At 43.5% G+C, this 15,122-nt stretch overlaps 1 protein-coding gene across 3 annotated transcripts in view; it reads left to right on the top strand.

The window, feature by feature from the left end:
* Positions 1-15,122, top strand: part of LOC146185437 (carnitine O-palmitoyltransferase 1, liver isoform-like) — a 114,101-nt gene that overhangs the window by 86,112 nt on the left and 12,867 nt on the right. For all 3 annotated transcript variants that reach the window (XM_084606382.1, XM_084606383.1, XM_084606381.1), the window contains 6 exons: positions 2,422-2,555; positions 5,990-6,189; positions 7,002-7,155; positions 10,656-10,727; positions 13,136-13,296; positions 14,692-14,848. In XM_084606382.1, coding sequence (XP_084462508.1) covers positions 2,422-2,555; positions 5,990-6,189; positions 7,002-7,155; positions 10,656-10,727; positions 13,136-13,296; positions 14,692-14,848 — 878 coding nt within the window. The remainder of the gene's footprint in view (positions 1-2,421; positions 2,556-5,989; positions 6,190-7,001; positions 7,156-10,655; positions 10,728-13,135; positions 13,297-14,691; positions 14,849-15,122) is intronic.

Below are 15,122 nucleotides of genomic sequence, written 5' to 3'. Positions count from 1 at the left end.
CTAACTATAAAGCTGCTTTAGTTAAAGGAACAGTTATTTTCTTCTGCCGCGTGCAGCACACATGGCCAATTAAAAACTCCACACCTTCCACTTTGTGCAATGCCCCATCAGGTGCGTCATTGCACCAAGCGATGAATCTGTGGACTTTGTTCATGCGCAGTAAAAAACAGAGTTCAATACAACCTCAGCTTCAGTGTTCAGTGAGGTTTGACAATCTTGTCTCCGTCTTTTGAAATGATCGCGATGGTTGATGGGGCAATGTCAAGTTATATGAAGAGGCCGATTTGTTTTTTCCATGCATTCATTTCTTGCAATATGGCCACATTTTTTCCTGCAAAAGAAGCTAATGCCGCTTTTAAGCGGCATTAGCTTCTTGGCACCATCGCTTCATTCATTGTTGAACCTCGCACGAACTTATCCGCAACAAAAATTCCTGCCCGCATGCGCAAATAACACGAACGAACGAATGGCAAACGAGACACAACACAGAGAGAAAAAAAAGGGAGGTGGCTAGACCTCCTCAGAACTGCATATTAAACCACAGCTTTATGGTGGCGCTAGGAGTTGGCGCTAGATATGATGATGATAGCTATAGCCCACAACATACACACATAAATGGCAGTTTCTGTTTCACGCAAGCTGCGCTGCTGTTAACTTTAGCCGAATTCATAACGCTGATGTTCCTGGAAGAAAAATATATTACAGTAAAAGCTCGTTAATTCGAACTTCACGGGACCGGGAAAGAAGTTTGAATTATCCGATGTTCGAATTATTGAATGGCCTCGAAAAAACTGACAAAAACCATTTGTATTACGGTAAATGTACCGTATTTAGTCGCGTAACGAACTCGCTCGCATAATGAATCCACCCTGCCCCGTTCGCGCCTACGAATGTGAAAAAAAAAAAAAAAAATGCGTCTGTCGTTAGCGCGTCCCTCGCACCATCACGGTCCACAACACATTTCTTCATATTAAAAGATAAACACGGCGTGTTTATCTTTTGACTTTAGCTCCGGCAGGGGGGAGGAAAGCGAGCTTGGCAAAGTGCCAGCGCTTGTCCGGTTGTGCAAGCCTCCTTTTCAGTACGCGTTCATGCTGGGGCTCATGCTGGGGCACTGTATACTGCCACTTCAATCATCGAAAGAACGGTGCTGAAAGAGGGTGCTAAAAGCCTGCTTCATCATCGCGGCTGACTCGTGTGGGTGCTCCATTGACGACTGATGGGTGGAAGGATAGATGGCTATCGCAAAAAAAGAAAAAAGTTTAACCCATAGTGCTCATCCGAGATCACAGCGTTTCATGGGCGTTGGCTGGAACCGCGCCCACAGTACTCATCCCTATTTCCAAATTAACAGGGTTGGAATTAACGAGTATTTAGTTGCGAGCTACGGAGGTTGCGCAGAAGAGAGAGCAGGCAGTCGCCGCTGCCGGCCAACCACCACGCCAGTCATGGTGCCATTTAAGTTTTACCCACTCTTCCATAGTTTTACCTGGTTCCATCTTCTGTCCCCGTTTTGGACTGCGCAGCCTCTAATTATGCCTACCGATCGCGGAGATGTTTCTTTACTTTTTTTTTTTTTTTTGCCGTGTGATGTGCGCCAAGCCGCCTAGACGCAGCGGCGCGTAGTTCGTATTATCTGTAGCGGAACTGACTCGCGTTCGAATTAACAGGCTTTTTTATACACAGATCTCTCTGGAGCTTGGCCGGACCAAATAGTGTAGTTCGAATTATCCGAAAATTCGAATTATCGAGGTTTGAATTAACGAGCTTTCACTGTATGTACGTTATTCTGAAATATGCACTATATTGTAGATCAGTTGAAGATTTGTAAAAAAAAATTGGTCAATTTAAAAAGTTTGTTCATGTAGTGTCCGTAGTAATGGGATTTGACTGGTATTTGTGGAATTGGTTTTCACCAGAGTTTGACATTGCGAGGTAGCTCAGTAGGTTGAGTCGTTAAGTTTGGACCAAGCAGCTTTGTGGCGCAGGATATGACAAAAATGAAAACAGTCTGCGACTTTTCGTTACACGCATTTTTGCAAGATGACTCAAAAGGACAACGCATACAGTGGAAACCAGAATAAGAAACAAATGGAGGCACAATTGCCTTGAAAATATTTGTGGTGGAGCCCCATTACTCGAAGTCATAAACGCGAGGAAATGTTTAGAGATCATGCTGATAGCATGACTGCAGCTATAGCGTCCACCTTCTCTTGCACTATAAGCAGGGTAGGGAGTGAATGCATTGGAAGCTGTTGCTGGTGTGTTTACCACGTAGATGCGCCGATGCACTTTCATCAAATGTTTGTGTGTCTCCTCTCTTGGCTTGTAGTTCAGCCTATGAACTCACTTTACGATGCTTTAGAAAACTAGAACACCTTAAAAGCAGCTGGTGCTATATTTTTCTCTTCTCTTTCGTAGCCAGTGAGGCAGAGGCGGCTCTGGCGGCACTCACCACGCTTGACCGGGCAAAATGGGCAAAGATCCGGCAGAAGTATTTTTCACGCGGCATCAACAGAGAGAGCTTGAATGCCATTGAAAAGGCAACATTCTTCGTAAGTACTGCTTACCGGCTCTGAATCTGTTCATTTATTTCGTGTTTAATGAGTTTTAGTGGGGCTGTAGTGTTACGAAATCGTTGCATTTAAGCTGCAGTATGTGCTGCAGACTCTCACTGCACTTTGTGATAAATCCTGCCTTGTGTGTTTTTTTTTTAATTACTCTGGCAGACTTAGTAAGCTAACTGTGCACTTACTTTAACACAGTCGAGCTAGGCTATATCAGATCCAGATATTTCTAATTATTGGCTATATGGGATGTGCAGATTGCCCCCTTGAAAATCCTGTGCAGAAGTATAGCAAAATTGAGCCACACATTGAATTTCAATTTCCTTCGCTGTTCGATATATCGAACTGTGCAACATGCCTCTCCAAGTTATGCTTCTCGTAATATTGCTTTTCGGCCACATTTCTCGTACGGAAACTGGTTAGGCTGCATGGCGTTAGAAAGCTGCTTTCAGTATGCCAGTGCTGTGCAACTGTGTGAGGAAGTCAAAGTTGTATGTGCTTGTGAGTGGCGATCAATCATTTTCATTCATTTTTACGGTACATTGTCGTCGTGTAGTGAAGCCAGCTTAAATAATTAAAGCCTAGTGGTGGGGCTTGCCTGGTGCACTTAGTGGTGTTGCAGAACTCAGCTGCACTTCCTGTACTGGTAACAGAATTGATGTATCCGTATAGAAGGTTGCATCCAAGGGCTAAACCGGTGGCCAAATCCTATTCTGGCGAAGTATTGCGTTGTTGGCTCTGGTAACTGATGTGAGGCCACTTTTCAGGCCTGGCATGCAGAATACTATATAACAGCTGTATCCTTCCATTACTTTCCTTTAGGGTGAAAACATGGAGGTTAATGAAAAGGGTTTGACAGAAATTCACAGCGCAGGAAACTGTGGAAACGAAAATAAAGTTTGACACATTACAACAAGCAGTTGCTAGTTACAGAGCACCATCCGCTATGCAGTTCTGATACCAGGCAGTTTGGGCCTTCCAGTGCCTAGTAAGCAGTGCATTGCAAGCACACCAGTACATAGCCTGCATGTTGCTGAGGGAAGCCCATCAATTTTGTGGGTGCAGTGTATTCTTGCTTCTGGTTACAGATTAACACGTCTATTGTAATTTTTGCATATGAAGTTATCGATTTATTGAACTATTTTATGATCGCTTTTGAGTTTGTTTTCAAGTCAGGGTTAGTGTGCCAGCTACGGTTCTTTGATCCACTTCTAATAATGCTTTGTCCTTTATTACTGTCCTCCTCCTGTTAGTCCCACTTTTACAACTTTTGTACCCATACCGTAAGGTAGGCTTTCCCCTCCCCTCCGCTCGTCTTCATTCTTTATTGCTGAGTGCTCTCCCACCCATACACAACAGTTGAACCCAGATATATCAAACACGAAGGGGATCGCGAAATAGTTCGATGTATTGATAATTCGATATACAGAATTCAGCTTGAGACACCACTTACGATCATGAAAAATGGTACCGTATTTGCCGCGTAATCAACCCACTATCATAATGAACCCACCTTCCACTTTTGCCCCCCGAGAATTTGAAAGAAAAAAAAAAGCCAGTTCACGTGCAAGCGATTGAGCGAACTCAGCGGTGAGCGGCAGTGACAGAGCAAAATATTTCCAACTCGTTAGAACTGTGTTTCTGTCGCCACTCGAGCCATCGCGACAGCTCAAATCAAGGTTTTTACACCTCCGCGGCAGAAATCGCGAACGTTTTCGCTTGCATGTTGCTGGCGCATGAAAACTTCATGCGGCAAACGGCCGAGGGTGATTTAATTGTTTTTGGGGAAGGTGCACCTTGTGCGTGGTGCGGAGTTCAATATATGGATCGGCCGGAAAAATTGAGTTCAATATACGATGCAATTTCATTATACTTTTACATCGGATTTTCAAGGGGATATTCTGTGAGTTCGATATAACCAGAATTGAATTATCCGGGTTCGACTGTATTTCCATCTCTCTTCCGTTCCTCTCTTGTTCTCTTTGCCATGTCACATTGCTCTCTCATATTCTGTGTGATATTATCATGACTAGTACCTGTTGACATCACAAATGCCCGTCGTATGGTACCCACCATGAACACGTGACAGTAGCATAGCATGCGGCTGTAAATACTCCCTGTCAGTCGAGAGTGCGCTGGCATGAATGCATTGATGGTGCTGCTGCCTACGGATGTAAGCTTTTTGGGCGATGAAATTTCAGATGATGCAAACGTTTTTCATCACTGTATGAGGTTTGTATCGAGATTCTATTGTACTTTGTGGCAAATTTTCTTGACAATGCCACCAAAGCTACAGATCCAGAACACGTCCTTCTGTTATACGGAACAAAATATAATCTCCTATCTCATTTAGTAGTTGACGCTTAAAGCATAATATAGTGGCTGTACTTTGCTATTGAACACACATTTCTAACATAGCTCCACATTTTTAATGCTAGTGACGGCAAAAACAGTGTCCTTGATTATAGCGCATGCCTAGTTACAAGAAGCTTCCATAGATGGCGCTGGCTACATAGGTGGAGACGGGAAACAACTGCATAGAGAGCAATGTGTTGATAGGTGGAGACGGGAAACAACTGCATAAACAGCAATGTGTTGAGTAGTTGTCTTAGGCCGAACTGTTGGCTGAGCAGCACAATCTTATGTTCTCTATCCAGGAGGCTTTCTCTTGCCCTGCTTATCACTGTGTGATTGTGCATTGCAAGCCAGAGGAGTGCTGGTATTACGCAGTAGTGTTGGCTTTCTCTTTCTGCTCATCTTATGTGAAAATGGAGAAAGGAAAAAAAATGATTTGTGCTTCTCCAGCTTGGCTGCTGAATTTTCTCGTCTGTCCTTTGGAATAAGCAGAGTACACTTGCGCCTAAAGGCCCGTCCACACTCGTGACTCACAGAGTTTGTGCGACCGTTTTGGTGGAAAAGGAACTTTAGGGAATGATCGCATTGGTTGGAAAGCGACGATCAGAAGCCAATAGAGTACTGCTTGATTTTCCAGCCTTCTGACTGCTCGATTATGGTCGCAAACTGATAACCAGTCGGGTGCAGCTGGAGTGATCGGAACTTGATGTTAGTTTTACATCCATCTTCTCGTTACTGATGAACAGTCAAGATTGGGAAAGTGACCCCTGGTCTCCTTTACAAGTGTGAACATCGGTAGAGCTGAGTGGCTCCCTGGTTACATGCGACGGCTGGTCCCACGCCCTTGGTGACTAGGAAGGGTGAACGCTGCGGCCTGTCGGGACCATGATATGCTCCAAAAGAAATGACAATTCAAATAAAAACAGATTTATTGTAAGGGAGAGTTTGTAACACATGGCCTTTTTGTCACTTGGACACGTTCAAATGATTATGTTTCTTGTTATTGGAGTCGGTAAAAGAACGTTCTGGCATTTTGCCTTTTTTGAGTGGCCTTGCTCTGTTGCCAGGTGAGCATGAATGACCTTGAACCAAGAGGACTTCCTGAAAGGGGTAAATTGATGCTGCATGGTGACGGCAGGAGCATCTGGTTCGACAAGTCACTCAGCGTCCAGGTGTTCAAGGACGCCACGGCGGGCATGAACTGTGAGCACAGCATGGCTGACGCACCCGCCATGGCACACATGTGGGAATACACCATCACCAGGGAGTAAGTGACCTCTGGGCTCTCTCTCTGGCCATTCACAGAAGTGCTGATAGGTAGGTAGTGGTTGGCATGTGTAGCATCAGTTTCTCCGGCATGAAAACTTTGGGAGGGATGAGTCCTCGACCATGCCTTTTTTACCGCGTTTAAGACAAGACCTTTGACCCTTGATATACATTGCGCTGCTACGTTGCCTGTCTCTCTTTTTGTAGTGAAAGCTACACTGCGGTAGGTTTTCAAGCTGTTGGCGTGGCACCGTGGTACTACGGAAGACAAAGGAAGAAGAAGAAAAAGGAAGAAGAAAACGAAAAAGTAAAAAAAGAAGAAAAGAAGAAAAAGAAGATGAAGAAATAGAAGAAGAGGAACAAGAAAAATAAGAAGGAAAAGAAGAAGAAAAGAAGAAATATATAAGGAAAGATAAGAAAGAAAAGAAGAAGAAAAAGGAGAAAAAGAAGACATTAACTAGCTAGTTGGTAGAGGCGAACGACAACAGCGAGTTTCTAGGACACAAAGTTCGTTCGAACATTGTGACGGCGGTGTGTCCCGGAGTTCGACATAGAGACGATGTCATACCGCTAGAAGTCTTCTACACGCGAATGGGAATGGTCAACCACGAGAGGCAAGGGGTGCTCATACGTCAAGTGATCCCCCATTGGCATAAATAAAGCAGGAACCATAGAGTAAACTACAATGTGCAAAAGCTGTGTCTTTACTTTCAAGCTGAACCTAAGCTTAGCCATGCAGATTGCTTTTGCTTAACTAAAGTTTTAACTACAAGCTAAACCACAGCTGATTTTCTTTTTTAATCTCTCTTTTAGGGTGCTTGAGAAGTTGTACGACGAGTCTGGCCGTTGCATGCCGCCTGGAAAGAAGTTGAAGCAGTCCACCATCTTGCGGCCCCAGCGCCTCATCTGGATGATGTCCCCGGAACTGGAGAGGGACATTGCAGAGGCTCTGGCCAGTGCAAGAAAGGTAGTGGGAAGCAAATGTCTCCCTTCATTGCTAGCTAGCAGACGACTTGGCAGTAAAGTGTCGGCATGCATTGATTACATGTAAGCCATCCGACATCGTAGAAATCTCTCACAACATTCACAGTTCGCAAAGCCCTTTCCAGCTCAAACGTGTGGCAGCTCTAAGTGAAGTATGTGTGGGGTTGATGTATTGGGTTGAATTTTGGTTACAAATTCATATGGTAATGTGCATGGAGACCAAAGAAGATTTCGCTTTTGTAAAAATGTGGCCAGTTGGCCATAGTTCACCAATTTAGAGCTAAGACATCTTCCTTGATTTTTTCACTATCATCTCATCATCCTCAGCCTGACTATACCCACTGCAAGGCGAAGGCCTCTCCTGTATTCCTCCAATTAACCCGGTACTGTGCGAGCTGCATCCACTTGACCCAGCGAACTTCGTAACCTCATCCGCCCACCTAATTTTCGGCCGTCCCTTGCTACACTTTCCTTCTCTTGGAATCCAGTTTGTTGCCCTAAGCGACCATTGGTTATCCTTTCTTCTCGCTACATGTCCTACACATGCCCATTTCTTCTTGATTTCCACTAGAATATTACTGACTTGAGTTATTTCTCTGACCCACTCTGCACGTTTCCTATCTCTTAACGTTATCCCTACCATTTTTCTTTCCATAGCCCTCTGCATTGCCCTCAACTTAAGTAGAACCCTATTTGTTAGCTTCCACGTTTAAGCCCCATAGGTAAGTACAGGTAAGATGCAACTGTTGTATACTTTCCTCTTGAGCGATACCGGTAAGCTGCTAGTTATAATCTGGGAGTGCTTGCCAAATGCACTCCGTCAGTCTTATTCTCCTTGTTATTTCCCTTTCATGGTCCGGATCTGCGGTTACTACCTGTCCTAAATAGACATATTTGCCTACTACTTCCAGTGCTTTTCTACCTAACGTAAACTGCTGTTCCTTTCCTAGGCTATTGAACATTACCGTAGTCTTCTGCATATTGATTTTCAAGCCTACCTTTTTACTTTTCCTGTCTAGGTCATCAATCATACTTTGTAATTCATCCCTGAGTTACTTAGCAAGGCATTGTCATCAGCAAATTGCAGATTACTGAGGTAACTGAGGTTTATCCCTAACTGCTCCCATTCCAAGTCTCTGAATACTTCTTCTAAGCAAGGTGTGAATAGTACTGGGGAGATCGTGTCTCCTTGCCTAACACCTTTCTTTATAGGAAATTTTGTTACTTTCTTTATGCAGCACTATAGTTGCTGTGCACCCTCTATATATATATCTTCCAACACTTTCATGTACGGCTCGTCTACACCCTGATTTCACAATGCCTCTATGACTGCCGAGGTTTCTACTGAGTCAAATGCTTTTTCGTAATCAATGCATGCTATGTATAAGGGCTGGTTATATTCCGAGCATTTTTCTATCACCTGGTTGATGGTATGGATATAATCGATAGTAGAGTATCCTTTCCAAAAACCTGCTTGATCTTTTGCTTGGTTGTAGTCTAAAGTTGCCCTGATTCCATTAGCGATTACTTTGGTAAATACCTTATATGTAACAGACAGACAGTAAGCTGAGTGGTCTGTAATTTTTCAAGTCCTTAGCGTCCCCTTTCTTATGAATTAAGATATTTTTCGCGTTCTTCCATGGTTCCGGTATTGTTAATGACACCAAACATTGCGTATACAGGGTGGCCAGTTTTTCTAGCACGATATCCCCCCGTCCTTCAACAAATCGATAGTTACCTGGTCCCTTCCAGCTGCTTTCCCCCTATTCATAGTTTGCACTATATTGGCAACTTTATTCATAGGCTGGTTTGTAAGTACGGTCAGGCCCACTCAAAGCGAACTCAACCATCAAGGAAATCATTCTAATTATATCTAAGGTTCGTAGTAACTGTACTTTCCCTATCATAGCCAGAAGTGTAACATACGGTAATGTAAAGCTGGCATTGCATGCTTTTTTAAAGGCCTGTGACGAATGTCTGCTTTATGTTGAAGAGTGGATACATGACTCTTGCTGACTTTGTGCAAATGACCTGTTTTAAGGGCATAATACAGTGAAACTTCACTTGAACGAACCTCAAGGGACCTTAGGAAAATTATTGTTAAAGTGAAAGTTCGCTGAACTGAAATTTTGCAGCACTTTTGAACTTAGGACTGCAGTGGTCTTGGCCTCAGTCACTGTGTGCAAGCTCCCGTGAACCTCGTCCGGCATAGCGGTCTGCTGGGCAGCAGAGGCATTAATTTCCTCCAACCAGATCATTCCTTCCTCAAATCACAATTAACCAGCATATATAAGTATGCCTTTCTTTGAGCTAAGAAGCTTTGTAGGGCTGAAGTTGTGGCTATGGGTGGCTATGACTGTGGATCCAATTAAGCATGCAAAGATAGCTGTGATTCCGCTGGATACAAACAAGCTTGTTTAGATAGCCAGTTAAACTTAGAGCTAAATGACAGCCAGCTTTTGTCACGCGCTAATAAAATATGTTTCTCAAAATATTCAGTAAAATGTGCACGTTGTTCTGGTTGAAATACTCAGTATGGCGTGGGAAACACAGGATGACGTTATAGAAAGTGTTCGTAGAACTGAAATAAGCAACAATTGAAGTTCGTTAAAATGAAGGGCGTTTGCATAGCGTTCAATGGAGCTTCGGCGGGGGAAATAATAAAGTTCTTACAACTGAATACTTCGTTTAAGTGACATTCGTTCGAGTGGTATTTTACTGTATTGCGAAGCACGAAATGAGTATTCGTGGTAACTGCAGCTATGTTGGCCTTTGTGTAAGGATGCAGTCCCAAAGCTAGCGCTACACAGATGCATTCAGAAAGTGCGCAGATTGCCTCCTTGCTGTAGAAGTTGTAAAACCGATTGTGCAGGCAACACATGCTACATTACTGGCATTCTGAGTTCCGAGGTTGTTTTCTAAGTGGCTCATTAATTAGTGCATGCAGTATTGTTGCTTTCAAAGTCGCCCCTGTCTCTTGCCCATTATGTTTGTGCTTTGACTCAAAACCATTCGGTACATTGTGTGCACCTATTTACACTGTGGCCTGTCGGTGCATGCTTGACGAGTATGTTTTTAATGCATTTTTTTGTTGCTTTCTTGGGGTAGCAACATTGTTTTGACGTGGGGGAGGAGGGTTCTGTCACCATGCTGGGGAGAAGTGTGCATTTGTCAATCGCAGAGCCGAGTTTGTGATGCCTATTTCTTTGCTTGACCCGTTTGTGCTGTCCTGGTTGTTCATTACATCGGAGACTCTGTGCTGATGCCCTAATGCATATTTTAATGTTAGCACAATCTGTTATAAATGGGCTCGACTATGTTTAGCTTATAATGAAAAAGTTATTGATTAGGTTGTGGCTGTAGAAATGTCTACTTGCTTAAATGATGTTTTTTTTAGTATAATTGAAAGCCTTTTTTCACTCTCTCACTTTTTTTCGCATATGCTCTTGCTCACAGTGCTGTGGTCTCCTTTTTCTTTTTCAGGCTAATGATGACCTTGACCTGCTTGTGAAAGACCACGACAGCTGGGGTAAAGGCATCATCAAAAAATGCAAGGTTAGCGTTTTTCTGCTTCCCCCTCACTGCTGGCGTATAAAGCTGTGGAAGCTCTGAAGGCAGGCAAAGCTGTGAAAATGCTTGTGTGGCTTTTTTCTTGCATACCTCCCCTCTCTTGCCATTCCTCTTTTTTTTTTTTTATGCACTCCACTTTGAAGTACCATACTTGGTTAAATTTAGATTGAAAAAATTTATCAGCGTCCTAATATCTTGTCTGCTCTTTTTCTTACCTCTTATCTGGGAAGTGATAAGCTGTAGCGAAGAATAGCAAAAAGAAGTGTTAAATACTTCTACTTCAACTCTTTTACCCTGAAAGTCTCCCCTTAAAAGATGTCATGAGCTAGTCTCAGTTTGAAGGGGGTACATATGGCAGTGTCATGTTGTTCATTTATTAACTGAACCTCCTGTCTCTTTGTTGGTGATCAAAATTGCGATGCTCTTTTCTTGTTGATTAATTTATTTCATTTACAAAATTTTAAGCACCGCTAGATCACTAGCTATTTGCTAGTTTAAGGCTGAAAAATACAAAAGTGTGATGCAGGCAATGAAAGAATAATGTAATATATGGCTATGCGCAGACTACAGAAACTTGATAAGGGGAAAAAAAGAAACAGAAAAAAACTCAAACGCAAGACGAAATGTGTCATAAGATCAAGAGAAAAATTTTTTATCTGTAGTTATTCGAAGGAACACATGGGTACAACAAATGCACTGGGTACAGTACACAATGAAAAGAATTCTAAAGAATCAAACTGAAAAATTCAGGAATTGATGCAGCGATATCAGTGTGAGAAATCTGTGTAATACAGTCAACGACCGATAATTCGGACTCCACGGGGAATGTAAACCAGTCCGAAATATCGAATGTCCGAAAAAACGAATGAAGCAAAAAATACCTGTTTATTTACATTTTAGGGTGCCTGTTTCGGGAAGAATTTGTCGATGCGATGGAAGCAGCTTGTAGAAGAGACCAGTCTCATCGACGTTAAAAGTGTTGTCTGTTGAGTAGCGACTAAGCAGCGCTTCAAGTTTTTCACTGCGGTAGTTTGTGACCAGTGTGCTACTCACTGCACCACTTTCACCGCACATTTTTTTGAAGGCGAGGTCGAACCGCTTTTTAAAATTCCTGAGCCAACCGTCGCTGAACTGAAATCCTTCGATGCCAAGCCGCAGTGCGAGTGTCTCAGCCTTATGCTTCAAAAGGTGGCCAGAAACAGGAACACGCTGGGCGACAGTAGCGTTAAGCCAGATGTTCAACGCTTCTTCCAACTTCGGGTAAAGGCCTTGTCGCAGCCTTTTCTGTTCAGCTGTTGTTGTCTTCTCCGTGGCCTCAAGAATCTTGGACCTATTCTTCATATAGTCCGATATCGTTTGCTTGGAGATGTTGAACTCACGGGCAACTTCGACTTGAGAACGGCCGCTCAGCACTTGCTGTATTATGGCTGCTTTCTTCGCCATTGTCAGCGTCGTGTATTTCCCACGTTTCGCCGCCGTCGGCACGGACCGCGAAGGCACCGTTGGCGCCATTTGCCGTGGCCTGTCGTTGTCAAACTCAAGAGAAACGTTGTCGTATGGTCACTTGAAAGAACCTAGCCTAACGCTACTCACGCACGAGGCACTGAACAAACGAGCACAAACTGGTGGCCGATGGCGAAGACGCGGGGAGGCCAAACATGCCCGAGGGCCAGTCATGCGGAGTGGAGCGCCGCCTGCATTTCTCCCGTCGCAACTGTCCTGTCGCACCGCCGCCTCCGTGATCAGCTCCAGCAATGCCGACGGCGCACCGTTCGCCGATCACGGAGGCCACAGTCGCTTATTGCGAGTAGGCGCCAAAGGAAGGCGCTCGCCTCCTTTCTTTCTTTCTTTTTTTTTTTTTAACTAGGAACGGCGGCGGGGGAAGCGCGCGCATCGAGGCACCCTGTTTAGAGTCCGGATTATCGAATATAGAGCCGGAGGCTGTCCGAAATATCGGTCGTCCTTACACATCATGTTTATGGGGCCAGTGGCGGTGCCGCAGAGCTGTCCGAATAAACGAGCATGTCCGAACTATCAGCGTCTGATTTATCGGTCGGCGACTGTACTACGAGAGCATTGTAGCAGTGTTTCTTCAAACGATTAATTGAGCTAAAAAGACCGCTTTTAGACTACTGGAGAATAGCGAAGGCTACTGGAGAATAGCCACAGATTGAAATTACCAAGTCTCTAGGGACATGGGATGATGAGCACTATAATGATAGAGAGAGAGGAGAGAAATTAATTCATGGAATCAAAAGATAAGAGTGAGAGGTGCAAAGTTCGAATCAGCCAATTAAATAGAGGACATAAAAACTAATTACCCTTGCAGTGAAAAATAGGCAGCAGCCCATTTTTTTTCTCTTTCAGTGTCTGAATTGCATTTTGTTTTTTAGATATCGCCTGATGCATTCATCCAAATGGCTTTGCAACTGGCTTACTACAAGGAAAACAAGAAGTTTGTTCAGACATATGAGGCCAGCATGACGCGACTCTACCTCAACGGTCGAACAGAGACTGTGAGATCCTGCACGCTTGAGGCCACGGAATTTGTCAGGTGAGTGCCTGTCATCACTCTAGCCCATGCAGAAGTCTTACGTTGGCGCAGTATTTGAGACTCTTTGTTGGCATTTATTGAAAGGCGCCTTGCAAAAGCTTTCATTATGGCAATTTTGCTATCAGTTCACTGTGATGCTTAACGCTGTTTATGTTGAGGTTTGTGCATACAGGTTGTCCAGTGCGGAGCACAGCAGCAGTCACTGTCCCTCATAATGTGTGCACTAAATTTTATCAAATGATGAGGGTGGAACTTTATCTGTGCTTTACCCTCAAAGACTTTGTTTTTTTAAAGAACTCGATTTGTTCTTTCCGAACCGAATTTTAGTTGTAAAGATATCGATGCTGTCCTATTTTCAATGCCATGAAAGAGTAAAAAGCAGTACTTGCTTGTGCTGCTTTTGGATTTGGCAGTAAGCATGACAGAGCAGTACAGAATCGTTTTTCTTGTCTCTGATGCTCTGCTGTGCATGACTATAAGAAATAATTCCGTTAGTGCGCGCAGTCTTGAGACATTTTTATATTTGGTTCATATTTTTCAGTGGGTAGTGCCTGAATATATAAAGTATTTTGAGCATTCAAAAATATTGCTGATTGCATTGAAACCTATATAGTTGCATTCTGCATGCATTAGAGATTAGATTATGCATGCTAAATTTTATTATGACATGATTAAATATGCAAATGAAATGTTGTGGACAAAAGCCTTGCTTGGTCCAAAATAAGAAGCTGAGAAAAACATGACTAATTTTATAAAAAAGGTTCAGTGAATGGTCTTGCTCAGTTGGGATGGCCAAAGTATTTTTTTTTTTTTATCAATTCCGGAGAGCCTGAAGTGGCGAAGCTGTTTGTTTGAAGAAAAATTATAGTTGTACCAGCTTGCACAAGGCTGATAGCTCTAGACTTGATTACTATTCAAATTTGTCTATTAGATGCGGTTATTTATTCATTTCTTTTCTGAACACTGAAGCATCATAGTGCGGAGGTATAGCTAGTCCCAAGATTAAAAACAAAAAGCAAGAATTGATGCCTGTAGGCTCTGACAGGCTTTGGAAAGTTGGTTAGAGGCCAGGTAGAGAACCAAAAGTAAGCTCCTATATATATACTGTAGCCACTAATCGAAGCCACTACTAGTGGCAGTCATGCTCAGTGGTCAGTGGATTTGAAGGCCCATCGCACCCATCAAAGCTCAATTTAAAGGTGTTGAAACATCTAGATAAGGCTGCTAACAGTGACTAGCATAACCTGGGACATTGTGGAACCACACGCGAGTGGCTGGAATCCTTCGAGATACATATCAACGCATCTTGTGCGACAAAGAAAATGAGGTCACACTTTGAGCAGCCATCTTGCAGAGCAACCTTTTTTGAGTCTGCTCTGTCCTCACTATTTCCAGAGCCATGGTGGAGAACAGTGTGAGTAAGGAGGAGAAGATTCGGCTGCTAAAACATGCCAGTGCCAAGCACCAGACACTGTACCGGGATGCCATGAGCGGCAAGGGGGTTGACAGGCACCTGTTTGCACTCTACGTTGCCTGCAAAGGACTGAAATATGTGAGTTCGACCACGTCATCACTCTGGTTGCTACTGTGGGCTGTCGGGATTGGCTTTTCTCACATTAAAAGGTAGTGCTTGTAGTGAAATTTTCATCGACTTAAGCACATTTCTGGAGGGCATGCACTAAAAACTTAGAATTAACCTTTCTAACTGTATGCCAGGGCATGCAGTTTAATAGTAGAGAAGAGAGATTTAAATATCGAGCTTTTACAAATGTAAAACCTTTCTAGAAGTGTGCTGGATTACATGGGAATGCACTTTGAAGCAAGCG

The sequence above is a fragment of the Amblyomma maculatum genome, chromosome 6 (assembly GCF_055883805.1).
Source record: "Amblyomma maculatum isolate TAMU_Amacu chromosome 6, ASM5588380v1, whole genome shotgun sequence".
Lineage (NCBI taxonomy): Eukaryota > Metazoa > Arthropoda > Arachnida > Ixodida > Ixodidae > Amblyomma > Amblyomma maculatum.
The sequence above is the reverse complement of the archived record's forward strand: the minus strand, read 5'-3'. Positions and strand labels throughout refer to the sequence as shown.